We start from the raw sequence: 27,759 nt of genomic DNA, 5'->3' as shown, positions 1-27,759 counted from the left end.
ATGTGTGTGTTTTTTTGTATCTATGACGATTCAGATCATTGACATCCATTATTCTGCGACCCATATGCTTCATGTATTAATTGACGTTATTTTTTGAATGTTGCTTTTTTTCTTTTCCTCGTAAGTATATATTTTTACAACTCATAAAATTTCAGACAATCTGGCCGACTTGGAGTAAACTCATTTGCGCTCGGGAAAGTTTGCAGGGCTAGTTGGATTGATCGGTAAGTCTATTTAAGTTGTCTGCCAAATGACTAATGAATGATGCTCTTGGGATTCATTTTAATCTTTATTTTCAACTTTAAAGATTGTCACACAAACCTTTCGTGGAACGATGCAATTTTTACAGTATACCTTTACAAAAGACCTTTCGAATCCTCAAAAGCATCGTTCAAGTCGTTTGAAGCAGGATGATAGGATGTATTGTTGACGACTTCTGCAAAGTTGCAATGTCTTAAACATACAATCTATCATGTTGCATTTCATATGAGATGGTTTTTATTGCGAAGGAGCTTTGTTGGATTGTGGAGAGATCCAGGCACTGATAAAACTGAAAACTTTATGGATTTGCAGGAAGGACAGTTTGAAATTTGCATGAAAAGGTTTTGTGGTGTTTTGTTGTGAAGTACGAGTGAATTTAATTTTTTGAGAAACTCTATGTGTCTGATTAAGTTTTGTAATACAAGAAAATCCAAAACTGAAACTTCGAAGCTGAATAATTTTCATTTGCATGTAACAGTATTTTTCCTGTAATCCAACCAATCTCAAAACACAATACACCAAAATGTTATGTTTCCATTTACGGGTCGCCTTTTTTTTCTCACGCATATCCAAGTTGAAATCCAATTTCGCAAACAATGTTTCCCCTTTTTTGTGACTTCATTTTTGCAGGAACCCGCACTTTTGAACCTAGTCCGTTCGCTTCTAAATTGAATTACTAGTGCAGGGTAGAATTTTGCCCCTTTTTCCAATAAACAGTTTGAAATTATTCAGGTGTGCAGTATGATATTTGTAAATCTATTACAACGCGAAAGACAATATATCAATGTTTCCGTGTTTTCGAATATGACCATTGTTCATCTAGTTTTACAAGGAGTATTAGGATAGTTAAGAAAATAAATGTAATTCACAAGATAATCCAGTTTGTTGAGTTTAAGACTTTTTCGCTCAGAGGGGAAATAAAGAGTCGCAAGCAAAGAATTACAACTGCGTATGCGGAAACTGTCTTCTGGTGTACGCGGACAAGAACGAACGTTATCGGGGCCTTGTGGCCTAATGGATAAGGCGTCTGACTTCTAATCAGAAGATTGCAGGTTCGACCCCTGCCTGGGTCAAAATGTTTTGTTTCAAATTAGGTGTTTAATGTTGAATACTTGAGTTTCATTTTTATGGTTTCAGACAATTTCAATTAAGTTGAATGTTAATATTTTCTGATAAAAGTGATCTATGCTCCCAGCAAATTGAATTTCATTTTGAACTTTTCATTCACACGTCTAGTCATTCAGAAAACATGAAAGGGAATCTGATTTATCGCAGAATTTATTGAATTATCTTCTCATTTTCTGATATGCTCAGTTTGTACAGGTGACGAATCATTTTTTTTCTTTCAACTTTTGATTAACTTCTCTGATAAAACGTATATATCCCTTGCATTTTCAGTCCATCTGACCAGACTTGTGAATAATATTTTCCCGATGTATTTTTGTTCTGGATCACATCTTGAATAGATCGTAATTAGATTTTCCGAATGACATTCATAAAAATGTGCTGATTGTATATAGAAACATGCTTCAGTTTTTTTTTTGAAAACCGCTAAAGGAATGCCCTGATTTTTGAAGTGATCCTTTTTGGTTATTGGATCTGACATTTGAGACAAAAGAATAAATGAATAAGGGAGGCTCTTCTCAAGTGCGTTGTTTTAAATCTTGACTAATTGAAGCTGCACACACCAAACCGGCTTTCTACTCTCTCTCAGCTTGCCTGAGCCTTCTTCCAAAAAGGCAGAAGGAAGAGGAAATTGATGAAATTCGACACCAAATCGCAAATGGTTCTCTTCACTATTTATTTGTTTTTCGTCATACGTGATTAACTATTACTACTACTACGCTGAAATTGAGGAGTTTATTGAGGAAGAAGTCGCGGAATTCTGATTGCAATTGAGAGATTCCGAGCTATAGGAAATCAAAAATAATAAGAGTTTTGTATAATCGGAGGTTTATGTTTTGGGTGAGTACTTGGTATTTTTTTCATAGCAGAAAATTCAAATCACATGGAGCAGTTGAAGAAATGTGTTCATCAAATGGAAAACTTGAAAAACTTAAGACATTACCGTAAAGAAATGAAAATGTGGACTTAGTTTACATAAACATTATATAACTTCTCGCATTGCTGAATAGAGTATTGAAATAATTTCATAATTTTTTATTTATTTTCATTTTCCAAAATTAAAGGAGGGCTACTTTAAAAGTTTTTTCTGCATATTTGAAGCAAATTCACATATTCGAATATAAGTTCTTGAATTCTTACAATCAAATTCTAGTTAATTTTTAACCCCATTTTGCGTTTGAAGTTTGAATGAATTCATTAAACGAGATTTGAAACATGATAAGGTTATAAAATTCCAAGATATGTTTTTTTAGAAAAACAATTTTCAGCGAGTGGCACAACTTAGTAATTGCAACTTTTTGGCTGTAATTTTTTTTTGTTTTTTTTACAAAGGCATTTTATCATCTTTTTGAAGTGGTTACTTACGCTTTTTCTGAATGTTTTAAATATTTCCAAAATGATTTTATTTAACATTAGTTTAATTATATATATATCCCACTGATGGAGAAAATATGTGGTTATTTTAAAGTTTATTACTCTGAATTTTATGAGAAATACATTAAAATACATTCACTTTTCAAAGCTGAAGAATAATTTTTCTTCAGCTTTTCTGGTACCAAAAAAAAACTAAAAACCTGAAAAGATTACACTAAGATGTCCTTTTTGAAGACACCTATTTTGAACACAAGAACACCTAATAACAATTCGAATTTTTCGAATGTGAACTTCCGTTTCTGTGAATATTGAACCTTGGTTATTATTTATATTGTTTTTTTTTTGAAATTAATACTTATTATCTGAAAGTCTTATGTCCTTTTATGGATTCCGAGTATTTTCCTCCAGGTTTTATTTCCACTTGTCAGACTTTTGATAAATTCTGATAAAACACATGTTTTCAATCGACTGATCACATTTTTTCAGTAGTTTCGCAAATTTTATTTTAAGAAAAATTATCCGGAGGGGGGTGGTATTATTAAATTACAATTTCGAACTATAATATGTTTCAAATTTTGCTAAAGAAAAAACCCAATTATTTACTTCCAAAACATTTTTATCATTACGTGATGAACTAACATTGCACTGTAGGCTAATTCAATTTCTCACCCGAACCGTAAAGTCCACGAAGAAAACGCCGAATAATTATTAACGCCAGCTGGGCATGACACCTTCACATTTTCTCCATTTATATATTTTTTATTTTTCTGCCTATTTAGGTGACCATGGTGACCACCTTTTTTGATTCATGTCAGTGAACTTAGAGTTTTGCTATTTTCTTCTCGTGGATGTTTTCAAAGAGGAAAAATATGTCTATACATATATAACTGTGAAAAGTTGGAAGTTAGTTTGTTTTTCTTTCGAACATGTCGAGTAAAAATAGCAACAAAACATTTGAAAAAAAAGTTGGTTGAGTTTTTTGCAGTTTTTTCTTTTTTTTATCGAAAAAAAAAGAAAAATAAACAAAATTAAAATCGAACGCTCAAAGTAATGAGTATTTTTAAGCCTTTAATGCAGTAATATCACTAGGTTGTTCATGTTTTTGCCTGTCATTCTTTGATGCCATCACATCAGCTGTTCATTTACTATTTCTCGTCCGTCTGATAATAAAACGTGTGCGAAAAGTCTGGAGGGATAGGAAGACAGGGGGAGGGGGACCCCCGTAAAAATTGAGGACACTTCTCAAGAATCTTGTCATGGTCGGTGGAAAGGAGCGAATGTTTTTCTGCGGATGGTTTCCTTTGGGAAAAGAGCTGGAGCTCCGGAATTGTCGCAACGCATCAGAGATATGTGCAGGTACAAGGGGGGGGACACCGCCCCGAAAAAAGTGGGCACCATGGGTGGAAAATAGCAAATAAAAAAATATGGAGGTGAGCGAGAGGGGGGACAAACAATTGTTTTTGCAGTTTTCTTTGTCTGTCTGTAACAGATTTTCACGTATTTTCCGTTTTTTTTTCGAGAAAATTGGTGAGCTTGTTTTTTTCAGATTTTTCGTTTTTTCAACGGCCTCTTTACATTTTCTAGGATTCGTTTTTCTGTAAAATGAGGGTTTTTCGGGGTTTTGACCGGATTAATGAATAAACAAAGCTTGAAAAGATCTGAAAGTGAGGTTTTTGGAAACGAAAAAACCTGAAATTTTGGGCGCTTCATTACAAAAAGTGCAAATTTTTGCAATTTTGAACGTTTTCTGCTCCCGGTGAGATCATTCTCAACAAATCCTGCCAAAACTATAAGCATAAACGCTGGAAAATTTAAAAAAAATCATAGTATGTATAAATTTCAAAGTTTATTCTTCCAGAAGCCAGGAAACCTGGCATGATTTTACGAATTTTTTTCCAACCCAAAAAAAGGGGGAAAAAAGGGTCCAGAAAAAAGTTCAACTCTCCATTACAGGAGAATTTTTTATGAATTTTTTTCCTCCCATCCACAATAATCTACAATGGAAATCACAAAGATTTATTCCATTCAATGACTCAACTTTCTAACCAAAATTTGTCTGAAATAAACGCTGCGCAGTACTAGATTAAATTCTCATGAACCGGTATTCAGAGTACGTCTCCTAATTTTCTCGAAAAAAATAAGAAGTTGCGGAAAAACGTTCCCACACTAGATTAGGCAAACGTTATGCAAAGTCTCTTGTGACTCCTCTGCCCTTCCAACAGTTATCACACATCACCAAAAAGCCGAACTCCCACCGAAAAAACACCACAACCGGCACCATTTTTCATTCTCTGTGTGCTCGGCAGTTAAAGTTGCCGCGCGTGATGATGATTTATGTCTGGAGTAGCCTCCTGGGTAGCGGTGGTGGCACACCGGACTGTCATGACCCACCCACATCACGTCTTCTTGTATTTACGCGCGTTTATTTGTAGTAGTCAGTCCTAGCAAAAGGGGCCACGACGTTCTCAGCTGTATAGACTCTGGCTCCCGCATCCTCCTCGGTTGCCCCGCCTCCCGCTTCCCTACTCTGTGCCCCCTGAGCACAGCAAAAAAGAGACAACAGAGCGGAGACGACACACGAGACCCCACACACACAGCTTCTTCTTCTTCATTGCTCCCATTTTTGCCACTTAACTGTTCCTACTCATTAACACGTTTCACATATATATTTTTGCTTTCCGTAACAAATAATAGGCAGCCAAAAACCGAAAACAAAATCTTAAAAATTCAGTTTCTTCCCCCCCGAGAAAGGAGCGTCACCACAAATGTGTGAGCACTTTTGAACACATATGTCACTGACCACGAGTCGATCCGCTCAGTTCGACGCCCTACCCAATCCGACTCGAAATCGCGTCGCCAACAATTCGTCAACGCATTCGCTAGCCACTCTGAACAATAACCAACCGCTACCACTACCACCGCCTCCACTCGAACCACTCCGTGAGACCACTCCATTGACGAACGGTGGTGGCAAGTACAAAAAAGTAACCGTACCCGTTCCGGACCCGACTCGTCGACTTCGCCAATCCATCCCACCAACCTATTCATCGTTTCCGGTTAGTTTGATTTTTCCCCGGTTTTATGAACAGAGGGAGAGACAAAAAGAGAGAAAGGGAAAGAGGGAAAGCTAAATGCTGTAAGTTCCAGTAGTTCGTATGAAGATAAATATAAAACTAGCTGAAAATATAACTGGCAGAAGAAAAACAACTGAGTATGACAATTTCATTAAAGTCAACTCAATACTGAGGGGATCACGGCGGAAGAGAAGGATAAAAAGAAGCTTGTCTTGTTGTTTTTGGCGATATCTTGAATTTATTCGGGTGAGCTATGGCCCGTTTTTGTCAATTTGCATAAAAATGTCTCTTATGTATGTGACTATTCCACGCTACTTCCGAGGGAACTACGCGAAAAAAATAACATTTCTTGAATCAAGCGGAATAATATTGTTATTTTGGACCAACTTGTCTGCATTTCCTTTCTCTGCCAGCTTATGTGTACTTGCATTCTGATTCACATTTTTTATAGTTTTCTGACGGTCTGTGTCCTAAATATTGCTAACAAGTTATTCTTCAAATTCTTCATTGATACATTTCAATGCAAGAAAGACACGCGAAACTTCAAGACGTGACAACAGTTGGTCTAAGTGCTTAATCTAAATTTATTGTTAGCAGTGGCAGAAAAGATTTTTTGAAAAGAATGCTTCTTCCACCAAAAAAACGCGTTTTGAGTGATGATGATGACGAGAGATGAAAGGAATAGGACTTTGGCATCGAGCCTAGAAGAAAAGTGTAGTTCATTAGTCATTCAAGTTTTTTTTTGATTATGTGGGAAGGGGTCAGGTTGTGCAAAACTAGGTGTATCTGACACTGAGAATGCTAAAACAAGTGTAACAGCTTATATTTTTCCAGAAAAAAAACTTTAATCCGATTTTTTTAGAGGAAAACAAACACAAAATACAATTGATGCAAATATAAAAGAGCCAAAGTGAAAATAACTCATATCTATGTAATAACAATAACAAATAGTGATAATTAAATCTCGCCTTGTCACAACCCATTCATCATTTTCTTTTTCTCGTCCTCATCTTCCGGGTCGCTTTGTGCATGTTGTTTTTTTTTGTGTCGGTTGGTCAACGATGGCGAAAAATGTATATGTTTCGTCGAAAGGTTCATGCATACTTTATGCACAGGACAGGAAAGAGCAACGCTTGGAAAAGAGGGACACGTCAAAAGTTTTGGACTTGGTTGGCGGGTTTTGAACCAAGAAGGAATGAGAATGGAGGTAGAGAAACGTTGAGTTGAAATGAATCAGTTTTGTCTAGTTTTGAAAAAATATTGGAACTAACCTTTTTTGCAACTTAATATGAAGAAAACAATTGAACAGGTAAAATTTAAAAATGATTTAAAAAATTTGTTCATGTTATCATTTTTGATCTCCTTCTCAACCTGGACTCTTTCCCTGAACTTTTTATTTATTTATATGTGCTACCGTTTAACGAATATGACACAAAATTAATTGCATGACATTTTTTTTTAAGAAGTCATATCAATACTGTTTTACGGATAATTTTCTGCAGGCAGGATAGCTCAGTCGGTAGTGGTGGCCGATAGTAATCTGGAGGTCACGAGTTCAAGCCCGGCCTCACCCCCTAGGTTCATCCAAAAGCTATTGGGAAATGGAGCAATCCACGACTGGATTATGGACCACAGTCCCTGGCTAGGACGTGGCTTAAACTAAAGCCCAGCGGGAGCACCACCAGGCAGGGTACCTGACTCCCAGATCCGCAGTGCAGAGCGCTTGTAGAAGGGATCGTCCTTAAATCCTTTAATCCCATTAAAAGTCAAATTTTATTGTTTTTTACTCTTGTCAAAACATTTATAATTTCAAATTCTTTTATTTTCTTGCAGTAAACTTTTATTATGTGTATACTCACATTTTAGGAGGTTTTCACTAATTTCGATGATACAATCAAACGTGATATGCTAATTTTTTAAAAATAAAAAAAAAGAATCACAGGTACCTTTTTTTCAATTTCAAGTTTTGTAGTCAATTTTTTTTCTAAACAAGAGAGCTCTGTAGCCATACTACGAAACTATCTAAAACTACGCAAGATTAATGTTTCCCTCATGTTTTCAGTTTATGCCGAACGTGCTGAAAATAAACATACCGAAAATTCTACAATTTTTTTTGTCTCATAAATTCTCTATTCGTGTTCCGAACTTTTGCACTTTGGCCGGTGTGTTTTCCTTGCACCTAGACCTAAAGCCAAATAACATTTTGACAGATCTCCTCAAAAAAAAAGAAGCATGCACACGTTTCCTGACAAAGTTTGGTGTCACTCCTCCGCACCACACGGGACCATATATGTTTCGTGTGTCGCCTTCTTCTACTGGGCCGTATCCTCCTCTCAAAAAGTGTTCACCATAAAATATACGGGACAACGACCCAAACATGTTTGCGACACACAAAACTACCAACATATCCTCTCCCCCCTCTTCTTGGAAAACGCTCCACCGATCCCCAGGGGAGCCACTCTGGTTTGGTATTAACCCGCTCATTTTAGTGCACAACTAAGATTCGTTTCGAACAATTCCGGAAGATTTTCAAAGGGAGAATGGAAGAAGAGAAATTGTAGCTACAAACGCACAAAAAACATAACAAACAACTACAATACAAAGAAAATTTGAGAAAGAAAATTCAGGAAAGATATCACTTCCAAAATTTTTCACTTTTTTTTTGTTGCATACTCTTTTTTCTTCCCTCAAATTCCCTTTACTATCGGAGGTAACCTAACTTTATAAAACAAATTCCAAAAATGTTGCTCACTTTTTTTTCCGCCTCCTTCACCTCCTCCAAGTTTTATTGCGACGTCTATCTATTCCGCGTTACAGCTGTACCGAATGTTATTTCATTGTCGCTTTCCTTATTTTCACTTTTTGAAAACAGCATTTCTTTGAACCTCTCTCCAACATCTGCTCTTTTTCGGGCCTATTATTGTCTGGAAAAGAAAGCACAATTGTTCCTGTTCCTGGGCAAAAGGTCCAACCGTGTGCATTACGATCGTGGTTTTTAGTCAGCGTTCAGCAAGTTCCGGAACAATTTTTGTTTGGATTGTGAAATAAGAATAGTAATAGTCACGATTTACCAAATATTTTATAAATTTCAAGATTCTGAAGATTTTCAGAGCCCAAACGTTCAAGTTTGCCGACTGAATCTCTTGGATGAAATGTGATTTTTTTTGGTTTTAAAAATTGGAATTCGAGTTTAATTTACAACTTTCAATTATTTTTCTAATTTACAACTTTTAATTATCGTCTATCAAATTTTATAATATTGTTAAACTCAATAATATTTTAAAGGTGGTGTAGTCAAAATTTTTTTATAGCTTTATTAGACTCAACATTTTCTAAAAATACCAAATTTCATAATGCATTTTTTTCTCAAAAAAAATTATGACGGCTCAAAAAATGACATAAAATTAGTTAAAACTTGAAATTTGACCCACTTGTCAATGTCGCAGCGGCTGGAAACAATTAATTTTTTTTGAAATCACCGTCAAAGTTGGGGTATCAATTTCAATTATCTTGCGTTTTCAACTTCATTTAGGCATTTTAAAGTCGATGGACGGCGAGATTTTCAAGTTTTTCTACCAAAAACTATTTAAACATTATGCAACACGGAATAATAATCCAGTTTTATTATGTTCACATTGAAAAATAATCTATTTTGTTACCTGGATTTCTAAAAAAAAAAACAATATATAAATGCCCATTCCTAGACCTTTTCCAAACGAACGATGGCTCAATTTCCCCCCGACTCGCAACTTTTTCACTAATTTCCCAATCGACGTTTTCTTTTTGCCTCTGTAGCTAAATGTGAGTTTGACATTATGAGTGACAAGAGTGTCTTGAGCTGTCTTCTTACCTCCTACCACCAGTGTTGTAATTACCTATTATTTTAATGCAACTCATCTCCATCCCCACGTTCTCTTTTTTCCATTTCTCTGCCAATCCTTCTTCCAATTTTTTTACAACTACATACTACAATTTTTTTTTGATGAGAGCAGAGCTCTTTTCAAAACTCAAGTTCTATAATTCATTAGTATCTTCATCATCATCAAAATCATCCACTTAGTACGAGCATTCTGCAAATTGAATATGTGTCCCACTTTGTATTAGTTTCTGACTCTGAAAACTATTCTCAGGAGCTTTTGGCTCCACCGGCTTCAAAACGACGCTTCAAAAGGAATGAAGGAGAAAGTAAGTAGACGTTTGTCTTCTGAGATGTTTCAAGTGCTTTGGGAAAAATCCTGCGCACATCCTTCTCAAAAGTCACCCAAAACATTGTCGAATGATTATGCAGAAGCACTTTAGATTTCCGAGGACGTCAGGAAGACAGGAGGAGATGAAAACTTTCTGGGCGCCCTCCCAAAAACTTTTGCCTTTTCTGTCTTAAGTATATTGATGCACCTTCTCTCTTCTTTTATCTCCTTCTTTTCCGCCTCATGTTTTTTCGTTTTATTGGACTACATAATTTGAACTCCAAGTTTGATGTCTAGGATCAAGCTCCAATTTTCTGTAAAAGGGTAGTTGGGTTTTTTTATCAAACGAAACTCTGGTCAGGCTTGGTTTAGACACTGCTTTTTGTTGCAACATCTTTGTCTCCTTCATACATGTCCATCTATGTCCATCATTGTTAGTTAGCACTGTTTCAAAAAAAATTAACAGCTTTTTTATGTGGTGCAAGACAACACGGGGCAGCAATTGAAAACTGCTGAACTGCTTTTACGTTTTCCATTCAACACTTAAAGTATTATTTAAGTTGTTAGAAATTTAGAAAAAATAGTCAGGCTTTTTAACACAAATTAAAACTTTTTGAAAAATTAATCGTGTCTATAACTTCAAATTGACTTCAACTTTTTGTCCATATTTTTGCTACAAAAGCAAAAAAAATAATAAAAAAATTTTTCAGGTGATTTTTATTAAATAGATCAAACATAAAACTGAATTTTGAGGTGCAACAAAACCTGGTGTCAGGCTGTACAGTTTGATCTACAAAAAATGCGGGATTTTTTTGCATAAAAAATGTGACGTCATCACGTTCTTAACCATGCGAAATCAGTTAAGAACTCTGCGTTTCTTCTCTCGCATTTTTTGTAGATCAACGTAGATCAAGACACTCTGACACCACGTGCTCTAATTTTATTCAATTTTTTGTACCCAGAACCAATGGAACGTCTTTTTTTTCAAATATTGCGTTGAGATTCGGAAAAGCTCAAAAGTGGAGCAGTTCACTCACTTTTCTCTTAAAAAACGTTGGAAAAAAAGGTAGCAAGAAAGAAAATTTTTTGAATAGAGACAAACTTTTGAGCAAACAATAGCCATTTTGAGAAGTGCAGAGGAGGTGTGGTGGTACTATGTTTTCTTCAAATTGACCTTCCACATCCAACCGAGAAAAGTGTGAGAAAAAAGGTTTCAACAAGTGAAATATTCATTTCTGTTATACTATCTTTCCACCGTCAACGGTGTTGAGTTTCGACGTTTTCATCATTATATTGAAGTCAATATGAGCCACTATGTGGGTCATTGACTCTTGTTCTGAATCTCAACTGCAATCTGAAGTTTCTTCAGTCGAGGAGGTTAGTTTATTAGAGTCCAAAATTATATGTATCAGTCAATTTTATTGATTCAAAATTGTTTGTCAATTGGACATTTTTTAAATCGCAAAAATATACGTAGTGTCAAAGTGTCCCATGTTGGTTTGATCTACAAAGATCTACAAAAAATGCGGGTGAAGAGACGCCGAGTTCTCAACTGATTTTGCATGGTTAAGAACGTGCTGACGTCACATTTTTCTGGGAAAAAATTCCCGCATTTTTTGTAGATCAAATCGTAGTGGGACAACCGTCTACACATAAATATTTGCTGTGAATTATTGAAAGTGGTCAAAAGAAGCTATACATCTATTTTCATAGATATATTTTTGTCTAGCTAAAAGGACAGTTAGATTAATTTTTAAGAATTATTGATATTAGGATTCTTAATTTTGATAACCGCTATATGTACATTAAAAACATTGCGTAAAAATATTGCTTCTGCTAACAAGTTTTTACATTTTAATTTTTGAAAATATATGCATATACTTGACTCGCACTGATCACACCGTTTTTTTTGGTGCACTACTATTTTGTCAACTGAACTTGAACTACTTACCATTTCGTGATTCATTTTGAAAAACGATATTGTGACGGAAGCTGTATCAAAACCTCAAATAGTTTTCTTTAGATGCTGAAGCAACCAAATAATGATACTCTCACCAGGCGCGCGGAAGTTCGCCTATTTACCTTTATTTTGCCACCTTGCTAGTCCCTTGAACGAGGCAGCATAAAAAACGAGAAAAATCAATTTGGGTTTTTTTTCTTTTTTTTCTTTTTTTTTGGTGAAACCCAAAATTTTTAGAAGGGAACTTCGTTTTATAGTGTGAAAATCTCAGTTTTAGCCAAAAATAAAGACAATTTCTTGAGGAGTGGTGAATACAAAAATGGACTAATAGAAAACTGAGTTTTCCCTATTTTTGTTATTTTAATTTAACTTTTTTATACCGCGCAACATTTTGAAATAGTTCATTGAAGTCAAAATTCCACAATTTTTAGTCCAAATTTTCCTAAGTTTGGCCATTTTCTGCATAAATTTTTCTGTATTTTTCTCATCATTTCTCAACAAATTGGAAACATTTTTGAAAGTTATTGTCCATGTTCAAAAAGAAGAAAAAAATCATACAATTATCGCAAGTTCACCTCATCTGTGCCTTCAAAAGCGTCTTGACCAAACACATATAAAATGAAATCTTCAAAAATAAGTTCACAGATGAGTGACTTTCAAACGATGAAATTAACTTCTCCTCTTTCCATCCTAACTCTTTCCACTGCTTTTCATTTTATCCTTTTTTTTCATTTTCTTCAAAACTCTTTTCCCCGCCGTCTGTTTCCACGAAGAAACATTTAACGCGAGAAGTGAGGAAGAAGAAGAAGAAGATGTCATATATGAATATTCATAAACCAATTTTATTGTGTCAAGTGGTGGAGGCGCCTAATTTGGTTCTCTTTTTGATGGTCTCCTCAAATCTGACGAGTATTTTGACAATCGATTTTGAGCTTTCCTAGTTGTAAAAACTTTGTTAGATTTTTGTTGCGATGCTACCGGAGTCAATGGGCCATGAGCCACAACCATTTGGAGTCGTAGAGTTATTGATGAGAAAATTATGAGAAGAAAATTCATTTCTTTTTGTTTCTCCTCACTTTTTCATTTTCTCCACCATGTTGGATGTCTTTCAATGTTTCTTCTTTCCTTTCTTATGTTTCTTGCCCTTATTTTCCATTTCATCCTCATTGCCCCATAGACTTCTTCCAATTTTTATTGTTGCACAACATTTCATGTATCATCTTTTCATGTCAAACACATATGCTTAAATTTTGTAGAAATGAGTGAAAAAAGCTGAATATCGTATTGAACTCATTCAATGACTATCTCTGCCAGCACAAATGTTTCGGCCAGCTAAGGTTTGTTTTCTTATCCGAATACATGTATTGTACAAAAATATATATGTGCATCTGTTTTCCGAAAACCAAAAATTCAAAATCGAGGGATATAGTTTTGCGCAGCCGACACCAATCAAGTCTGCAACAACGGGCGCAATTCTACATAGTAACAAAACTTCTCCCTTCGTTGGCCCCTTTAACAAAGTTATGGCCATTTGATATATTTTTTGAATTGCACTTCCGTAGTTTGAAATCCAACATTTTAAGAATCTGCAACAAACCACTTTTCGACAGATTCTTTTTCAAGTATTGCCTGGCTACATAAAAAAGATTACATGTGTTCCGAGTTTCTACCCTATTTTAACAGTATGCAATATTTTAACAGCAAGCTTCTACCGTGTGTGCACTATAGTACGTACTCCAGGTTTCCATTACGTTACGTTCGCCGTAGCAGCTAAGTAATACTATCATCACTGTGATATTTTTTATGACATACTCTTTGTATGATGAACGTTATTTTAATACAGATTATTGTTGCAAAAAATACAATTAAAGGTGGAGTAGCGCCAGTGGGGAAATTATTAAAAACCACTTCTTTGGTCCCAAAATGACCAAATATCATGATAAAACTATTCAAATAATTTTTGAAAATTTTTTATTTACTGTCAAAAAGTGGCAATTACTCAGTTTTTGCCACTCATCATTTTGGAAGTCGAGCAAAAAAAAATTTTTTTTCGACATTTTTTATGTTTTAATCTTGATTAAATTATTGTATAGAAACATCTTAGGGGTCAAAACATGCGACATTTCTTTAAATTTCGTCAAAAGCTCGTATTTCTGAAAATTTTGGCAATTTGCCAAAACTTTGACCGGAAATTATGAAAAATCTAAAATTTTTTGGAGTGTTTTATTATGATATTTGGCTGTTTTGAATCATTATAAGTGCATTTAGACAAAATCCCCACTGGCGCTACTCCATCTTTAAGAAGCATTTTTATTATTTCAGCCTTGAAGTTTGAAAAAACCATCGCGCACAAAAACTCCCTGTAAAAATTGTTCCCATTTATTTTTGAATATATATGTTATTTTTCCTGGTCCTGGACATTAACTATGCACCGGTAGCAAATTTATGCATCCAGGAGACGACAAGCAATTAAGTTAGCGTATGAGACCGACATTAAGAAAATGTGTTCTCACTCGATGAATAATTACGTTATCCCACCCATAGAGAGTGATGGGCCCAACCTTTCTCCAAGCTTCCGTTGTAGATTTGTACGTTACTTTTCATTGTGTCTACATTTTGTTTCAAAGTTAGAAATTTATTTGATATTATTCCCATTCTCGTGGACAAGGTTGTCTGGTGCTTTTTGTATGTTTGTTGTTCTAGCTGACTTCTTGGTCAAAAATGACGTTTACTCCAAGCCAGAAATCATATTATCTCTATTTCCTTTGAACTGCCAAAACAAACGTTGCTAACTGAATTGAAAATTTTCTTAAATGTATTTATTCTGCACATAGGCAAAGCCAAGAAAACAACTTTTCAGACTAAGTTCTGAACGTAGAAAGGCATCTGTTCAAAACTCATAATTTCTATAATGTCTGCATCGAGCCTTCAACTTTTTAGTTAGTTAATTAAAATCAAGAAGAAATAGGTATGTAACGGGGCGAGTCATAAAGCAACCACATGTCATAGGAGTATACAAACATACGGGACATGTGTATTACTTTCTTTTATAAGAGAGAAAAAAGAAAAAAAGAGGAAAAAGGTGCTTAGTTACAGCTTGGGCCAGGATTCGAAGTAGTAACGTAGTATGTAAAAATTAGTCGAATACACCTTTTCTTTAAAACCACCAAGGAAAATTTTGGAAAAAGATGAACGAATCGTTTTGGATTCATATTCAGCACCCAATGTAAAGGCAACTTCTGTCTCAAAACAGCTGCTTTAGAATCTCATACTTCGTAACGTTTTCAATCCCAATTTGGTGAACATCTAAGTTATAACATTTTCTTAGAACACCCTATTCCATATAAGGGTCCACTTTGCATGCAATCCACTTGAACTGACTGGAACATTTTCTGATTTTTGAGGCGATTGTCGTACATTTTTAAGTTTAACTTTAAAAATTTTACGGCGAAAGCCGGACCTCGATAATTATGGAAAATAGATAGAAAGCTCATATAGACACTTCTCAATTGAAACAATGAAACCGATTACCAGTAAAACGTGGAATGCAGCGTAATTTTAGGTGGTAATCCTTTCTGTCGCATGCCGCCGAAGAGGTCCGCCCATTCCTGACCAAGCTTCCCTCTTCTCTTGCCCTGCTGCTCTGGTGCGGCAGCTCTCGTTGCCTGCTCAGTTTTTGACACCCCCCGTCTGCCCCGTTTTTTCTCCCCGTCTTTTCTCGACACCACCTCAAAAAATCTGGTGTGCTTAATCTGGGCTGCAAATAATATTTTGGGGAAGCAACCTTTTCTTATATTCCTTTCCTTCTGTTTCGAGAGTTTCTGATTATTCGAAACAAGGAAGCCACTTCATTCATTCATCATAAAATCGTCGTCATCATCAAACGAAAAGGAAGATTTTGATTGACCAGCGGCGCGGCAGAAGCAGCTCCCAACCCGCCTTTTCTAGTACTTAAATCTCCCCCCTGTCAAGTAATCCCTTCTGCTCAGCCACTGGGCTTCGCCATTCCGTCCCTCATATTCTGGCATACTGACTGACACATAAATGAGTATTTGCTGAAGAATTGGAGAAGCTCGGGAAATGCTCGGTAGTGGTGCCTGCTGAAATGCACGCCGGACAAGCTTCCTGGCACAGGTTTGCTGCACGCCTTGGCAAGTATAAGGTACAGTTCGTTTCGAATTCAGTAGATCATAGCTCTCACTAGTCAAACTGAATGTGTGTTTCAAAACTCGGGTCTCTCCGTCTAAACCAAATCTCAGGTCGAGAAGTCATGCTCCGCTACGTAGTACTACTTCTAATCAGAGAAAATTTCTCGCGGCGTCAAAAAGACATGACGAAACGCGCCTCGTTTTTCGTCCTTTTTCCCCGCGGCTTCCGCTGCCTTAGTTCCACTTCATTTCTTGCCAAAAATGTGAATTCGTCGAGATTCGAAGCTCAGAACGTTATATCGAATCCGCGAATCTGAATGGATCCGAATGATGAAGGAAAAGGGTAGAAAGATTGAGTTGGACGATTATGACAAAAATATGCACGCGCATACGCAAAATGTCTTGTGTGTTTCGTTCGTTTCCTGCTATCCTTTTTAAAGTAAAGCCGCTTCGAGAGCTGTTTTGGTGTGGCTACTTCTTCATAATCCAAAATGTATATGATTTTAGGGGCAGGAAAACCAAAAAATAGGGGGTTTTCTTTTCTCCTTTAGCTCTCCTGTTGCCGCTGCCAGTCACCAGGCGTTATTTCTTTGTGGAGGCCCCTGAGCTCTCCCAAAAAAGGAGATGAAGAGACAACAAAAATATGAATTATTCGTCCTGGACGACAGACGACGACGCCTATCGCTGTGTGCTTCACGGTCATTTTTCGTTATTCTTGAAAACTAGGTTAGAATTACTTTTGCGTAAAACAAACCGCTCCCCCGGATCCGCCATTGTTTTGCTCGTCGAACGAGATGCTCAGAGGCGAAAACAAAAAGACAATGCTGCTGAAAATTATCCAAAAAAAAAAATTTCTCTCGCTATTTTGAAAACCATGAACCTGAAAACCATGGGTGCGTGCTGCTGAAAGCTTTCAAATTTTTTTTGTTGTGTGGTTTTTGTTTTATGAAAACACTCCAATCCTCGGGAAACGAGTGAAATTGAAAGAAAGAAGGGGGAAAGAAAGCACTGAATTTTTGGTGAGAAAAGCCGGAATTGCAATTCTCAAATTCTGAATTTTTGGCGGGGCTAACCAGCAGGGCGCTGACTAGCGCATATTGAATTACACGGAAAAGGATGAATTTCGATGCGCTACTATTCGGAAAACACTTTTTTTGAAAAAAAGTATTAGACAAAAGCCTTTTATAACCGTATAGTATGCATGTTTATCTTTGTTTATTTTTTGCCTTAATATGAAAGAAAGGCGACATATAACTGCAAAGAGTTAGGATAATTGGTTGCTGATCTAGATTCATGTAATTACACCGGCACATGAGCACACACATAGTCACTTATAGGAGCTCTGCCGCTTCTAGGTTCTAGAGTCAACTGGACAATTATTGTGACACTTAACCATCAACAAGCCTATTTTTGAATTCCATCTACTCACATATTTACTCTCGGATGTTGTACGTGTATAGTGAGAAAGCCGAGCCTCAGCTGTCCGAATTTTCAACTCCGTTCAATTAAGGGACACGGATGTTGGCGTCAGAAAACGTTTCAAATGGATTAGAAAAGGAACACACTTGTAAATAACTGGGGAGTCTGGGGAAAAAGGATTATCACTGCATGTCATCGAATGATAACAGCAACGATGGCTTCCAGAAATTAAAGTTCAAATGGTCATTGGCTTTTGAGATGAAACATTGGATTAGGTGGTGTGTTGAAGTCTGCAACTAGAAAACAGAATAGATTTAGTTATTCACAATACTGGATAGGCAAACCACATTTTTAAGTTGAAAAGTTTCAGAGCAGAGTCAACAGTTTTTGTTAAATAATATCCTCAGCAACTTATTGAATCTATTAATAGTAATCTGTGATTCAAACTGTTTTTACGATCCACCTATGAACCGTTTTATGTTGGCAACTACAATTACAATATAGCCATTACTTCCAGATTTGAACTTTTGAATTTGAGTTTATTTAACTAAAAGAAGAGATATAAACAAATAAAACGAGACAATCCCTAAAAGAGTTCAACTCGAGTAAGATTTGATTGGCGTGGCTTTTTATCAAAATTCTTTACCGTTTTTAGTGTTCACCAGTCACTAATACATTAGAGGTTAGACCATAGAATTTTTCATGAAAAACTGATATTTTTCTGAAAGAAAATTCGTACAGTTATCCGATATGTTAACCTACAACAGACGACGTTTTCAAAGATCTTACCGTTTTTACAGCTAACTGTAGACTCGCAAGTTTTTTTTTTGGACTTTCCTGATTCTATTTTAGTAGAAATCTAGGAATGCTTCAAAGTTCGGACCGTTATGACAGATTTGGTAGCACATAATTCAGTCCCAGTATGATAGTGACATTAATATTCCATCAAACGGGATCTAAAAAAAACTATTTCTAATAATAAGTTAATAATAATATATGTTCAAAATTGCAATGCAAAGTGAATTTTATTAACTTTGGATTTTTTAGTTTCAATGTTAAATATCATATTCTACCTCTTTCTAAAATAGGTTAAAAGTCAGTATTGCTCATAGTAAGATTATTTTAAATTTATTGTGTTTTTTTGAAAAACGTGATTTCTTGTGTGGTAATTTTTACATATTTCTAAAAAGTAGAATTGTGCGTTTAGTTTCTTACAATTTATAATATGTTTTGCACAGTTTCTTACAATTTATAATATTTTTTGCACAGTATTCGCATCATTTTGTTTTGATGGGGGCAGATGGCTCAGTCGGTTGTGGTGGCCGCTAGCAATATGGAGGTAACGAGTTCAAGTCCGGCCTCACGGTTCACCCAGCCTCTATTGGGAAAAGGAGCAATCCACGACTGGATTATCGGCCACAGAATTCGGCTAGGACGTGGCTTAAATTACAGCCCAGTGGGATCACCACCAGGCAGTGTACCTGAATCCCAGATCCGCAGTGCACAGCACTTGAAGAACGGATCGTCCTTTAATCCTTTTTTTTTAAATCTTTTTTACATTTAGATTTATTTTACCTTTTTAGGAAAGTTACAAACTTACTGGTCTCGCATGCAAGACTTGGAGGATTTAGTATTATTAGCAACTACGATACTGCTGTAACCCTTTGCTAGTAAGCATATTAAGCCTTTTCTTATAACCAAAATCATATCACACACTATTCTCGAGTGAACTTATGATCCTCAAATAGAATTTTTTAGGACCTCATGACTTTGACACCTAACATGTTGCAAAGTCCTAACAAGTCCAGCACACTAAACAACAAAAGTCGCATGCAAAAAAAATTGGCAATTCTTTTCGAAACAAAAACCCTCTTACGTTAGAAGAAGCGCGGAAGCATGCGGGGACTCGACACGAATTACGTAGGCACTGCAAGACGAGTGCGGCGGGGCAGCAACCTCTTTCTATCTTTTAGAAGATAGAGGGAAAGAGAGAGAGAGAGAGAGCAACATAGTCACATTCAAATTGAATGATAATCATCTTCGTCTTCTCTGTGAAGGGAAAAAGGGAACCGCAAGGGCATGCACCACCTCCAACTCACTTTTGCTTCTACCCTCTGTCTTCGTTTGTTTCACAATAATAACATGACAAGTAGCAAAGTTTTATGAAGTTTGTAGAGCTTTTGAATCTAGAACTATATATAGCTTACATAAACTAGCCCCTATCGCATGTCTTTTGTGATTTGTTGTTTGGTACGTTAATTTGGTACGGATCCTCATAGAATATAAATTCCAAGCTGTGGAGAAAAATGTGTCAAAGATCAAGAAATGCTCTCATTTCAAAGTCTTCGTCAGAGGTCAATTCCTCTACTTTTTTCTGCTGAATTTTTGAGACATGAGAAAAAACTTTAAAATTCCACGTTTATAGAAGAATTTTTAATTTTGAATTTTTTACAAAGCTGAAACATCATCAGCTAAAAATTTTGATAATCAAAATTGGAGCTGTATCAAATAATGTTGTATTTTCATTGTGTTCTTTACTAAACGACTTCTCATTTCATTTTCTTATTTCATTTTTCAAACCAATAGTTGCCTATCCTAGTGATTCAAACTGTCCTTCGCGCCGAATCTTGCGGGTCGCCGTCTTCGCTTCGTCGATAGTTCGGCTAGCAATAGTGAGACCGTCAGTATCAGTACCAGCTCCTCCACATCAACATGCCCGAAGCAAGAAGGCCCCTCGGAGCATCCGCCTCAACGTGCAAGTTTAGACGGATGTATGCTCGGCTCCTCCAGCAATCCTGAACCGCCACTCCTGTCGCGGATAATCGGAGTACCTCCACCGCCGCCGCCACGAGCACCGACCACAGCTCTCGTCCTTCGGGTGCCCACCGTCGACAGTCCATCGAAAAAGAAACAACAGCCAGACACTAGGAACAAATATCAGGAAACTGCGCTCAGGGATAAAAAAACTGTAATATTACTGAACCTTTCAACAAATAGCTACCAAACTAAGAAAAAACTATCAAAATTGAATGAATTCCAAAAATAAGACTATAGTGAAAATACATAGTACATGTTAAGGATATTAAAGATGTAAATTATAAAACAGGAAGTTTAGAAATGTGTTGACTTGTGTTGTGTTGAATTTCAAAACTTTAATCTAATCCATTTGCAGCGGACACCACTTGAAAAAGCCAGACATCTCGACAATCTTCCCTCGTATCAGGTGAGCCATTTTAATAGATCATTTCAGTACAAAAACCGTCTCTGCTGGTCTAATTCCAAAACGTTTTCCCTCAAAAGTTTCTCACCACTCAACTATCTGTTTACAAGCTTCCGCACAAATAGAGTTTGAAGGAGTGAAAGAAGGGGGGGGGGAGGAGGGGGGGGGGGACCCGGCCATTTTATTTTCCGATAAGACACTTAATGTTAATACAATTCAATTTCTCTCAGGAGACGTTGGGAGAAAGGGGAGTGAGAAAAGGGCGAAAAAGGGCATATACTTCTTTTATAAGTTTGCAATTTTCGTCAGTCTCATAATAACACATTGTTGGGCGTTTTCAATGAGCTGCTCTATCTTGCTGCACTTTTTTGTTGATGAATGAGCATTTTGTTAAGATTATCCACGAATTATGTAGTCTAGTAAGTCAAAATTCATATGCTTCAATTTTTTTTGACAAAAAAACTAAGTTCATCTTTTTCTTTTCTAAGAATTATTTCACTAAAAGATATATAAATACCACCTCTATTAGTTACCATCCGTTGAACATCAAGTTTTAAAAAAATTGAAAAAAAAAATCAATATAAAAATCCGCGACAACTATTCTATTATATTTTGAACGTACATATATCTCCCTTACTCCTTTATTGGTCAAGAATTTATTTAAAAAAGAAGTTAGTGGATATTTTGTATAAATACTTTCTTTATAGTTGAACCCAGGCCTTCCAGTCAAAGTTTTGGTAAATTGACAAATTTTCGTTAGCTGAGCAATTTTCTATTAGAGGAGGAGCACTGAAATTTGGGACTTTGCTTTTTTAGACCAAAAAGAAACCGAATTTTGTAATGAGAAGTTTTGAAAATTTCCCAAAAAAAGTTAGGAAAAAATTGTGATTTCAGCTGAAAATGAGCCTTTTTCCAGAACTTTGAACCGTCATAACTTTTTTTTTTGACAAATTTTTGAAACGTCTCAATACGAAATTCGGTAGTTTTATGAAATTTTGGGCCTAAAAAAGGAAAGTCTCAAATAAATTTTGAATCCCCAAAACTTGATCCAGATAAAAAAAACTGATTATTATATGATTCATACTAATAAAGTTTATTTGAACGTTGTTCCTATTCATGATTTTCTTTCTTATTTTTTACAAAAGTTTTTTGTTAAGATCTAGTTAGGGTCATTTGTTATTTTGAAACCTCTTCAGCTTTTCTATCAAGTTAGTTTCAGAACGTTTCCAAAATCCGCATCGACTCATATCTTTTTTCTAGAAAACTTCCCTCTGCGAACATGTTCTCATGTAGAACAACTTGTATTACTTGAAAGTGTCGATTTAGTCAACGGAAAGTGTTAGAGGCGATTGTGCCGTAGGGAAGAGTGGGGACACAAAGTCTATCGCCCCATAATAGTATTTGGATGATCACTTAGATTCTTGTGTCACTGCAGAGTAGAGGAGTAGAAGAAAACGACTTTTTGTCCGGGAAGATGCCTCTTTTCTTCTTCTTTCCACACTTTGTCAACACTTTCGGGAGCCGGGGGGGCCCACCCGCTATCAAACACGTCTTCCTATTGTTGTGTTTCTGTTCCTTTTTCTTTCTTTTCTTTTTCGCTTCCTTTGAAATCGTAGTACATTTCAAGATCTCTTGAATTTGAATATGTGAGGTGATCATAATCAGAATCAGAAACATCAATGTATCACTCGAAACAAGCAAATACAAAGTATATAAAGAAGGTTTGTGCTTTTTTATTTATTTCCCATGTTTGTCAGCCCCTATTTAACCCAATTCTCTATTCATAGATGTTTCAGTTATTCAATTATAATGAAATGCTAGCTGGCTCTAGAGCCGCAAAAATTTGATTAAATTTGAAAGAAGCGGGAATAGTGTACAAGACCAGCAGTAGGACCAGTTTTTTTTTTCTTCGGTCACCAAATAGTTTGTAATTTTTTCAGGCCCAAAAACTATTAGACGGTTCGCACCAGCTTCGCATCGACTCCCACCACGTTGGTAGTGCAGGTCACGGTGCAGGTATTTTGAAACTTTTTTGGGCTTGAATTTCGAATTTAAAAATCATGATTTCCAGGACAAGGTCACGGACACAAGAAAGAGTTCGGACCTGCAATGATTCTCTATTATTTAGCTTCTGCTTTTCGGGCGCTCTATCCGCGTCTAGATGATGATTTTGTGGACAAACTTAATTATTATTATACTACTACAATATGTAAGATACATACAATCTAAAAAACTTCACACTCTGAAATTTCAGTAGCTTCCTTTGCACTTCTTGTTTCCGCCAAGCAGTATGTCGGTTTTCCCATCCAATGTTGGGTGCCCGCCACATTCACAGATGCCATGGAGCAGTACACTGAGAACTACTGCTGGGTACAGAACACATACTGGGTTCCCATGCAAGAGGACATTCCACGTGAAATTTATTCGCGTAGAAATCGACAAATTGGCTATTACCAATGGGTGCCGTTTATTCTTGCTATTGAGGCCTTGTTGTTCTACGTTCCATGCATTCTCTGGAGAGGATTGTTGTATTGGCACAGTGGTAAGATATGAATGTTTGATGGGGGAAAAAAATAACTTTTGGGCGATGAAAAGCTAATGTTACTGTTTTTTAACTATTTCCTTTTAATTTAGGGTCTTGTGTAATCGTTATCAGTAAAGTTAAAAAACGTATGTCTATTTAAAGATGAAGTAGTTACTTATAGTTAGTAGTAGTATTTGGGAATTTAGCAGTGAGTCATTTAAAAAAAGTGAATTATTCAAAAAAAGTGGCAGAACAGCTCAGTCGGTAGTGGTGGCCGCTAGCAGTCAGGAGGCCATGAGTTCAAGTCCGGGCTCATCCCCTAGGTTTACCCAGCCTCTATTGCGAAGTGAAGCAATCCACGACTGGATTCCGCAGTGCATAGTACTTGAAGAACGGATCGTCCTTTAATCATTTAATGCTTTAATCATTAAAAAAAATCAATAAATCAAACAAAAACTACGAGCATCGAACAATAGTTCGCTCATCCCCTAGTTAATTTAAAATAATTTGCACATGCACGTTTATTTTCTTATTTTAAATTATCATTTGAAAATTTAGATTTACTTCCCTCAAAAAACAGTTTCAAAATTAGTGTAAATGAGTCATTTAGCCTAAAACTTTTACAATCAAATTTCAAAATAAAATTATGCTATCATTTCAAACAAACCCCTTTTGAGGCCTTCACATTTTAGAAGGTGATCGAATATTTAAGGAAATCTATTGAATTTTTACTAAACAGAGTGTCTAGTGTTATGTCCCAATTCAGATACTACACAGGCGTTTTTCGTTTTTTGAAATATTTATAAAATGTAGTTTGCGCATTTGTACAAAAGACACCAGCAATATAATGAATTACTTGCAAAATGAAAAATATTTTGCCGCGATTAGCAAAATACTGCAAAAAATACTGTTAGTGGTCCCGCAGCGAAATTTGCAGTATGTAAAATGCATTTAAAATATTGATGAACATAAGTTTTTACAAACGGCGAATCACCTGTGTTAGTCTTGCAACAACAGTTTCTCAAATTTTCATTTACATAGTATTAACAATTTTTAAAGCAATCGAGTCATTTTTAGGTATCAACCTACAAGGGCTAGTCCAGATGGCGTGTGACGCACGACTGATGGATTCGGAAATAAAGACGAGAACAGTCTACACAATGGCCCGGCACATGCAAGACGAGGTTCAGGTTTGGCACGGTGACCACCGACCCAATTTGTTTATTGCGTCTCTTTACAGCTCACCAATATCGACCGGCAAGGACACAGTCGGAGTTGTTTCTCGAATTTGCAACTTGGCGCAAACTGTGGGAGACATTGTGGTTGCTACGTCACTATGCTCTACATAGGAATCAAGGTTCTCTACTCAGCAAATGTGTTGCTCCAGTTTTTCTTGCTGAACCATCTTCTTGGGTCTAACGACTTGGCTTATGGATTCTCTTTGTTGAAAGACTTGATGCACGCGATTGAGTGGGAACAGACTGGAATGTTCCCCAGGGTCACACTTTGTGATTTTGAGGTAAGTTGGCAGGTTCGAATTATTGTAAAAACTAGTTCTAATTTAGGTTCGAGTTCTGGGAAACATTCATCGACATACCGTTCAGTGCGTGTTAATGATCAATATGTTTAATGAGAAAATTTTCTTATTCCTCTGGTTTTGGTTCTTAACCTGTGGAATTGTTACCGTATGTAACACTATGTACTGGATTCTCATTATGTTCATTCCGTCTCAGGTAAGACATATCAAAAAAAGTAAAGTCAATTTTTGTTAGATCTTTCATTCGAGACAGTTGTTTCTGAACAGGTGATAATTAAACTAGGAAAACATTTTAATTTTTCTCAAAACTTTGACTTCGTACTTGAAACTTTATTAAAAAAATAATTTCAGGGAATGTCATTTGTCCGCAAATACCTCCGTGTTCTACCTGACCACCCTGCGAAACCAATAGCTGATGACGTCACGCTGAGGAAGTTCACTAATAACTTCCTCCGCAAAGATGGTAGGTTGAAGTAGATATGATATTTAGAATCTGTACAAACTAAATATGGAGTCGGGTTTTAATGAAGAAATCAAGTTTCTTCTAAGTTTCGGCTTAGAGGTAGGCTTAAGCTTAGCCTTAGTGTTCGGCTTAGGCTTTGGCTTGGACTTAGGCTCAGGCTTAGGCTTTTGTTTTGGTTTAGGCTAACGCTTACGCTTAGGCTCAGGCTTAACCTTACGCTTAGTTTTAGGCTTAGGCTTTGGCTCGGGCTAAGGCGGGAGTAGGGAGAAAAAATGTGAACTAAAAACTTAACTTTTGCTACCTATATATATTTTTTGCATTGGTCGAAAATTGATTTTTATTTGATTTTTGTCAAAGTTTACATATTTTGTACGCACATTTTTAATAATTAAATAAAACGAGTAATAAATTTATGTGCACTTTGAGCACTCAAAGAAAAACTCTCAAAAACGATATCACCTAAAAACTATAATTCAAAAGCAACCTAATGACTTTTACATAGTTTTCAATTTTTCAACTACATATATGTAGGAAAAAAATATTAAAATTTTTTTAAAAACATTCCCATTACTGAATTGATCACAAGTTGTCGATAGGTACGAAAGCTACCAATTTTTATTCCATAATTTCCAGGAGTCTTCATGTTGCGAATGATTTCCACACACGCCGGCGAACTGATGAGCAGTGAGCTCATTCTTGCTCTCTGGCAGGATTTCAACAACGTCGACCGCAGTCCGACGCAATTTTGGGATGCGGAACACGGTCAAGGGACGATAGACTGATCTTCCTCTAGAACTATGTATATCACTTCTAATTCTTTCATCAGAGCTTCACCAAGACAAGAAATTCTGTGTGTGTGTGTCTTTTGTTTTGAATTCTAGTCTGTTTTATTTCAAATTGCGCTTTAACAAACTTGCTTTTCACAAACCGGTGCAGTGTCATCAGAAATCTCTTCAAAAATTTAAACTTCAGTATTAATAATCAAAATTCAGAAAACCTTTCCTTTTCCATTTCACCTCAAAACTTCTCTTGTTCTTTCAAAAGTTCATCATCAAGATGTAGAGTAATTTTTTTTTAAATTTTCATCTCTCTTTCAAACTGACTCACAACAATTAAACTACCGGAATATATTTCATATTTTCAGTCTCTCAAAAAATTGTTGTGTGGATTACACGTGTCTTATGTTGTGACTTGCTACCTTAATTTCAGCTTCTCCCCCCTTTTGACTTTCCCTACGAACTCAATTGATCTGGATGAAAATCTCATTTCATCTTGCCATATTTCAAAATTAAATTTGCCAAAAATGTGTTATTCTAGTCCTTTCTTTATATCTGAAACCTGTTCAAGACTGTCTCTATGAACCATTTCCTATTATGCGCTTTGCATGTTTCGCAATATGATAATTCCTGATTATTTCTGCATTTCTCGATATCCCATATTTTCTCTTTCAACCCCCATTTTTTTCCTCAAAATTTCCTCCCAATTTCTAGTTGAACAAGATAATCTTCTCGGTTTCATTCCTCTCTCAGATTGATGTCTTTTGTTCACATTGGAATCGTTTCAAAAAAAAACACGTCTAAGAATTTTGATGGCGATTATGATAGTTATCATAAATCAGTGAATTAAGTAGTGATAAAGCGGCGGCAACTGAAGATTCTTGAAACGTGTGTTTTGATCCGTTTTCATTGTTGTTTTTTTTTCAATTTTTTTGATTATTATCGAATGAATATTGCATAATAGAATTTATGGAATCTGTAACTGAAAAAGTGTAAGATGCAAAGGATCAGACAAAAATCTTCAAAAAAAAAAGAACTCAGCAAGTGGAAACTGATGGGCTCAATTTGAGGTAACGGGATTGTGCGCACGACTGAAAAACAGTTTACCCAGCGTTGAGGAAAATGTACTCATGTGGTGCTTGAAATATAAAATATCATGGTGAAGCCATTCAAAAACTGTAAGAACTTTCCAAATTTAAAATCAGAACGCAGCAAGTTTTCACGTACCATAATAACCTAGGAAGTTTACTAAACAATTATTTTAGTTCTAATTATGCTTACGGGGCGGGTAGCTCAGTCGGTAGTGGTGGCCGCTAGTAATCTGGAGGTCAGGGGTTCAAATTCGGCCTCACCCCCCTAGGTTCTCCCAGCCTTTATTGGGAAGTGGAGCAATCCACGACTGGATTATCGGCCACAGTCTCCAGCTAAGACGTGGCTCAAATCATAGAAAAAAAAATCTACCACTTTGACGTTAACTATCTCGGCATTCAGAGGCAACTTCCTGCCACACTTTGGCAACTTATTTAGTGCCACTAAAACAAGTTGCCGAATTGCTGGCAGGAAGTTGCCGAGTTGTTGGCAGGAAGTTGCCACGTAGTGGCAGCAAGTGGGAAAAAACTCTCAGCAACATCCAAATGTTGGCAGGAATGTGCAAAAGTTTGACAGGAAGTTGCAAGTAAGCAAAGTTTGGC

The 27,759-nt window shown here is 36.2% G+C and overlaps 1 protein-coding gene and 10 non-coding genes across 20 annotated transcripts; 4 read left to right on the top strand and 7 right to left on the bottom strand.

Annotated features, from left to right (window-relative positions):
• Positions 1-155: 155 nt before the first annotated feature.
• On the top strand, positions 156-27,050 carry unc-7 (the record flags this gene model as incomplete). Of its 10 annotated transcripts, NM_001270326.3 has the most annotated exons (11): positions 156-224; positions 20,314-20,516; positions 20,721-20,771; positions 22,709-22,784; positions 22,840-22,977; positions 23,023-23,310; positions 24,370-24,482; positions 24,533-24,811; positions 24,858-25,025; positions 25,181-25,292; positions 25,926-27,034. In NM_001270326.3, 10 exons carry the CDS (start codon positions 20,322-20,324, stop codon positions 26,072-26,074), a joined length of 1,569 nt encoding a protein of 522 aa, NP_001257255.1. The 10 variants fall into 10 exon arrangements, with proteins under 10 accessions (NP_001257255.1, NP_001379507.1, NP_001337313.1 ...); NM_001392896.1 differs by lacking the exons at positions 156-224; positions 20,314-20,516 and adding an exon at positions 5,501-5,816 and having other exon boundaries at positions 25,926-27,011; NM_001350352.4 differs by lacking the exons at positions 156-224; positions 20,314-20,516 and adding an exon at positions 5,550-5,816 and having other exon boundaries at positions 24,370-24,476.
• Positions 1,262-1,334, top strand: C11G10.t1. Its single transcript has one exon. It is a non-coding gene; the product is annotated as a tRNA-Arg (tRNA).
• Positions 1,965-2,101, bottom strand: C11G10.13. Its single transcript, NR_072669.1, has one exon. It is a non-coding gene; the product is annotated as an Unclassified non-coding RNA C11G10.13 (non-coding RNA).
• Positions 1,965-2,101, top strand: C11G10.3. The gene has a single exon (NR_072670.1). It is a non-coding gene; the product is annotated as an Unclassified non-coding RNA C11G10.3 (non-coding RNA).
• C11G10.4 lies at positions 5,305-5,447 on the bottom strand. The gene has a single exon (NR_072668.1). It is a non-coding gene; the product is annotated as an Unclassified non-coding RNA C11G10.4 (non-coding RNA).
• R07D5.3 lies at positions 11,210-11,331 on the bottom strand. The gene has a single exon (NR_072667.1). It is a non-coding gene; the product is annotated as an Unclassified non-coding RNA R07D5.3 (non-coding RNA).
• R07D5.5 lies at positions 13,113-13,251 on the bottom strand. The gene has a single exon (NR_072666.1). It is a non-coding gene; the product is annotated as an Unclassified non-coding RNA R07D5.5 (non-coding RNA).
• R07D5.4 lies at positions 16,678-16,812 on the bottom strand. Its single transcript, NR_072665.1, has one exon. It is a non-coding gene; the product is annotated as an Unclassified non-coding RNA R07D5.4 (non-coding RNA).
• R07D5.6 lies at positions 16,681-16,815 on the top strand. Its single transcript, NR_072664.1, has one exon. It is a non-coding gene; the product is annotated as an Unclassified non-coding RNA R07D5.6 (non-coding RNA).
• Positions 20,159-20,299, bottom strand: R07D5.7. Its single transcript, NR_072663.1, has one exon. It is a non-coding gene; the product is annotated as an Unclassified non-coding RNA R07D5.7 (non-coding RNA).
• R07D5.8 lies at positions 22,228-22,364 on the bottom strand. Its single transcript, NR_072662.1, has one exon. It is a non-coding gene; the product is annotated as an Unclassified non-coding RNA R07D5.8 (non-coding RNA).
• Positions 27,051-27,759: the final 709 nt, after the last annotated feature.

This window comes from Caenorhabditis elegans, chromosome X (genome assembly GCF_000002985.6).
Source record: "Caenorhabditis elegans chromosome X".
NCBI classification, from domain to species: domain Eukaryota; kingdom Metazoa; phylum Nematoda; class Chromadorea; order Rhabditida; family Rhabditidae; genus Caenorhabditis; species Caenorhabditis elegans.
Note: the sequence above shows the minus strand (reverse complement) of the source record. Positions and strands in the feature narration are given on the sequence as shown.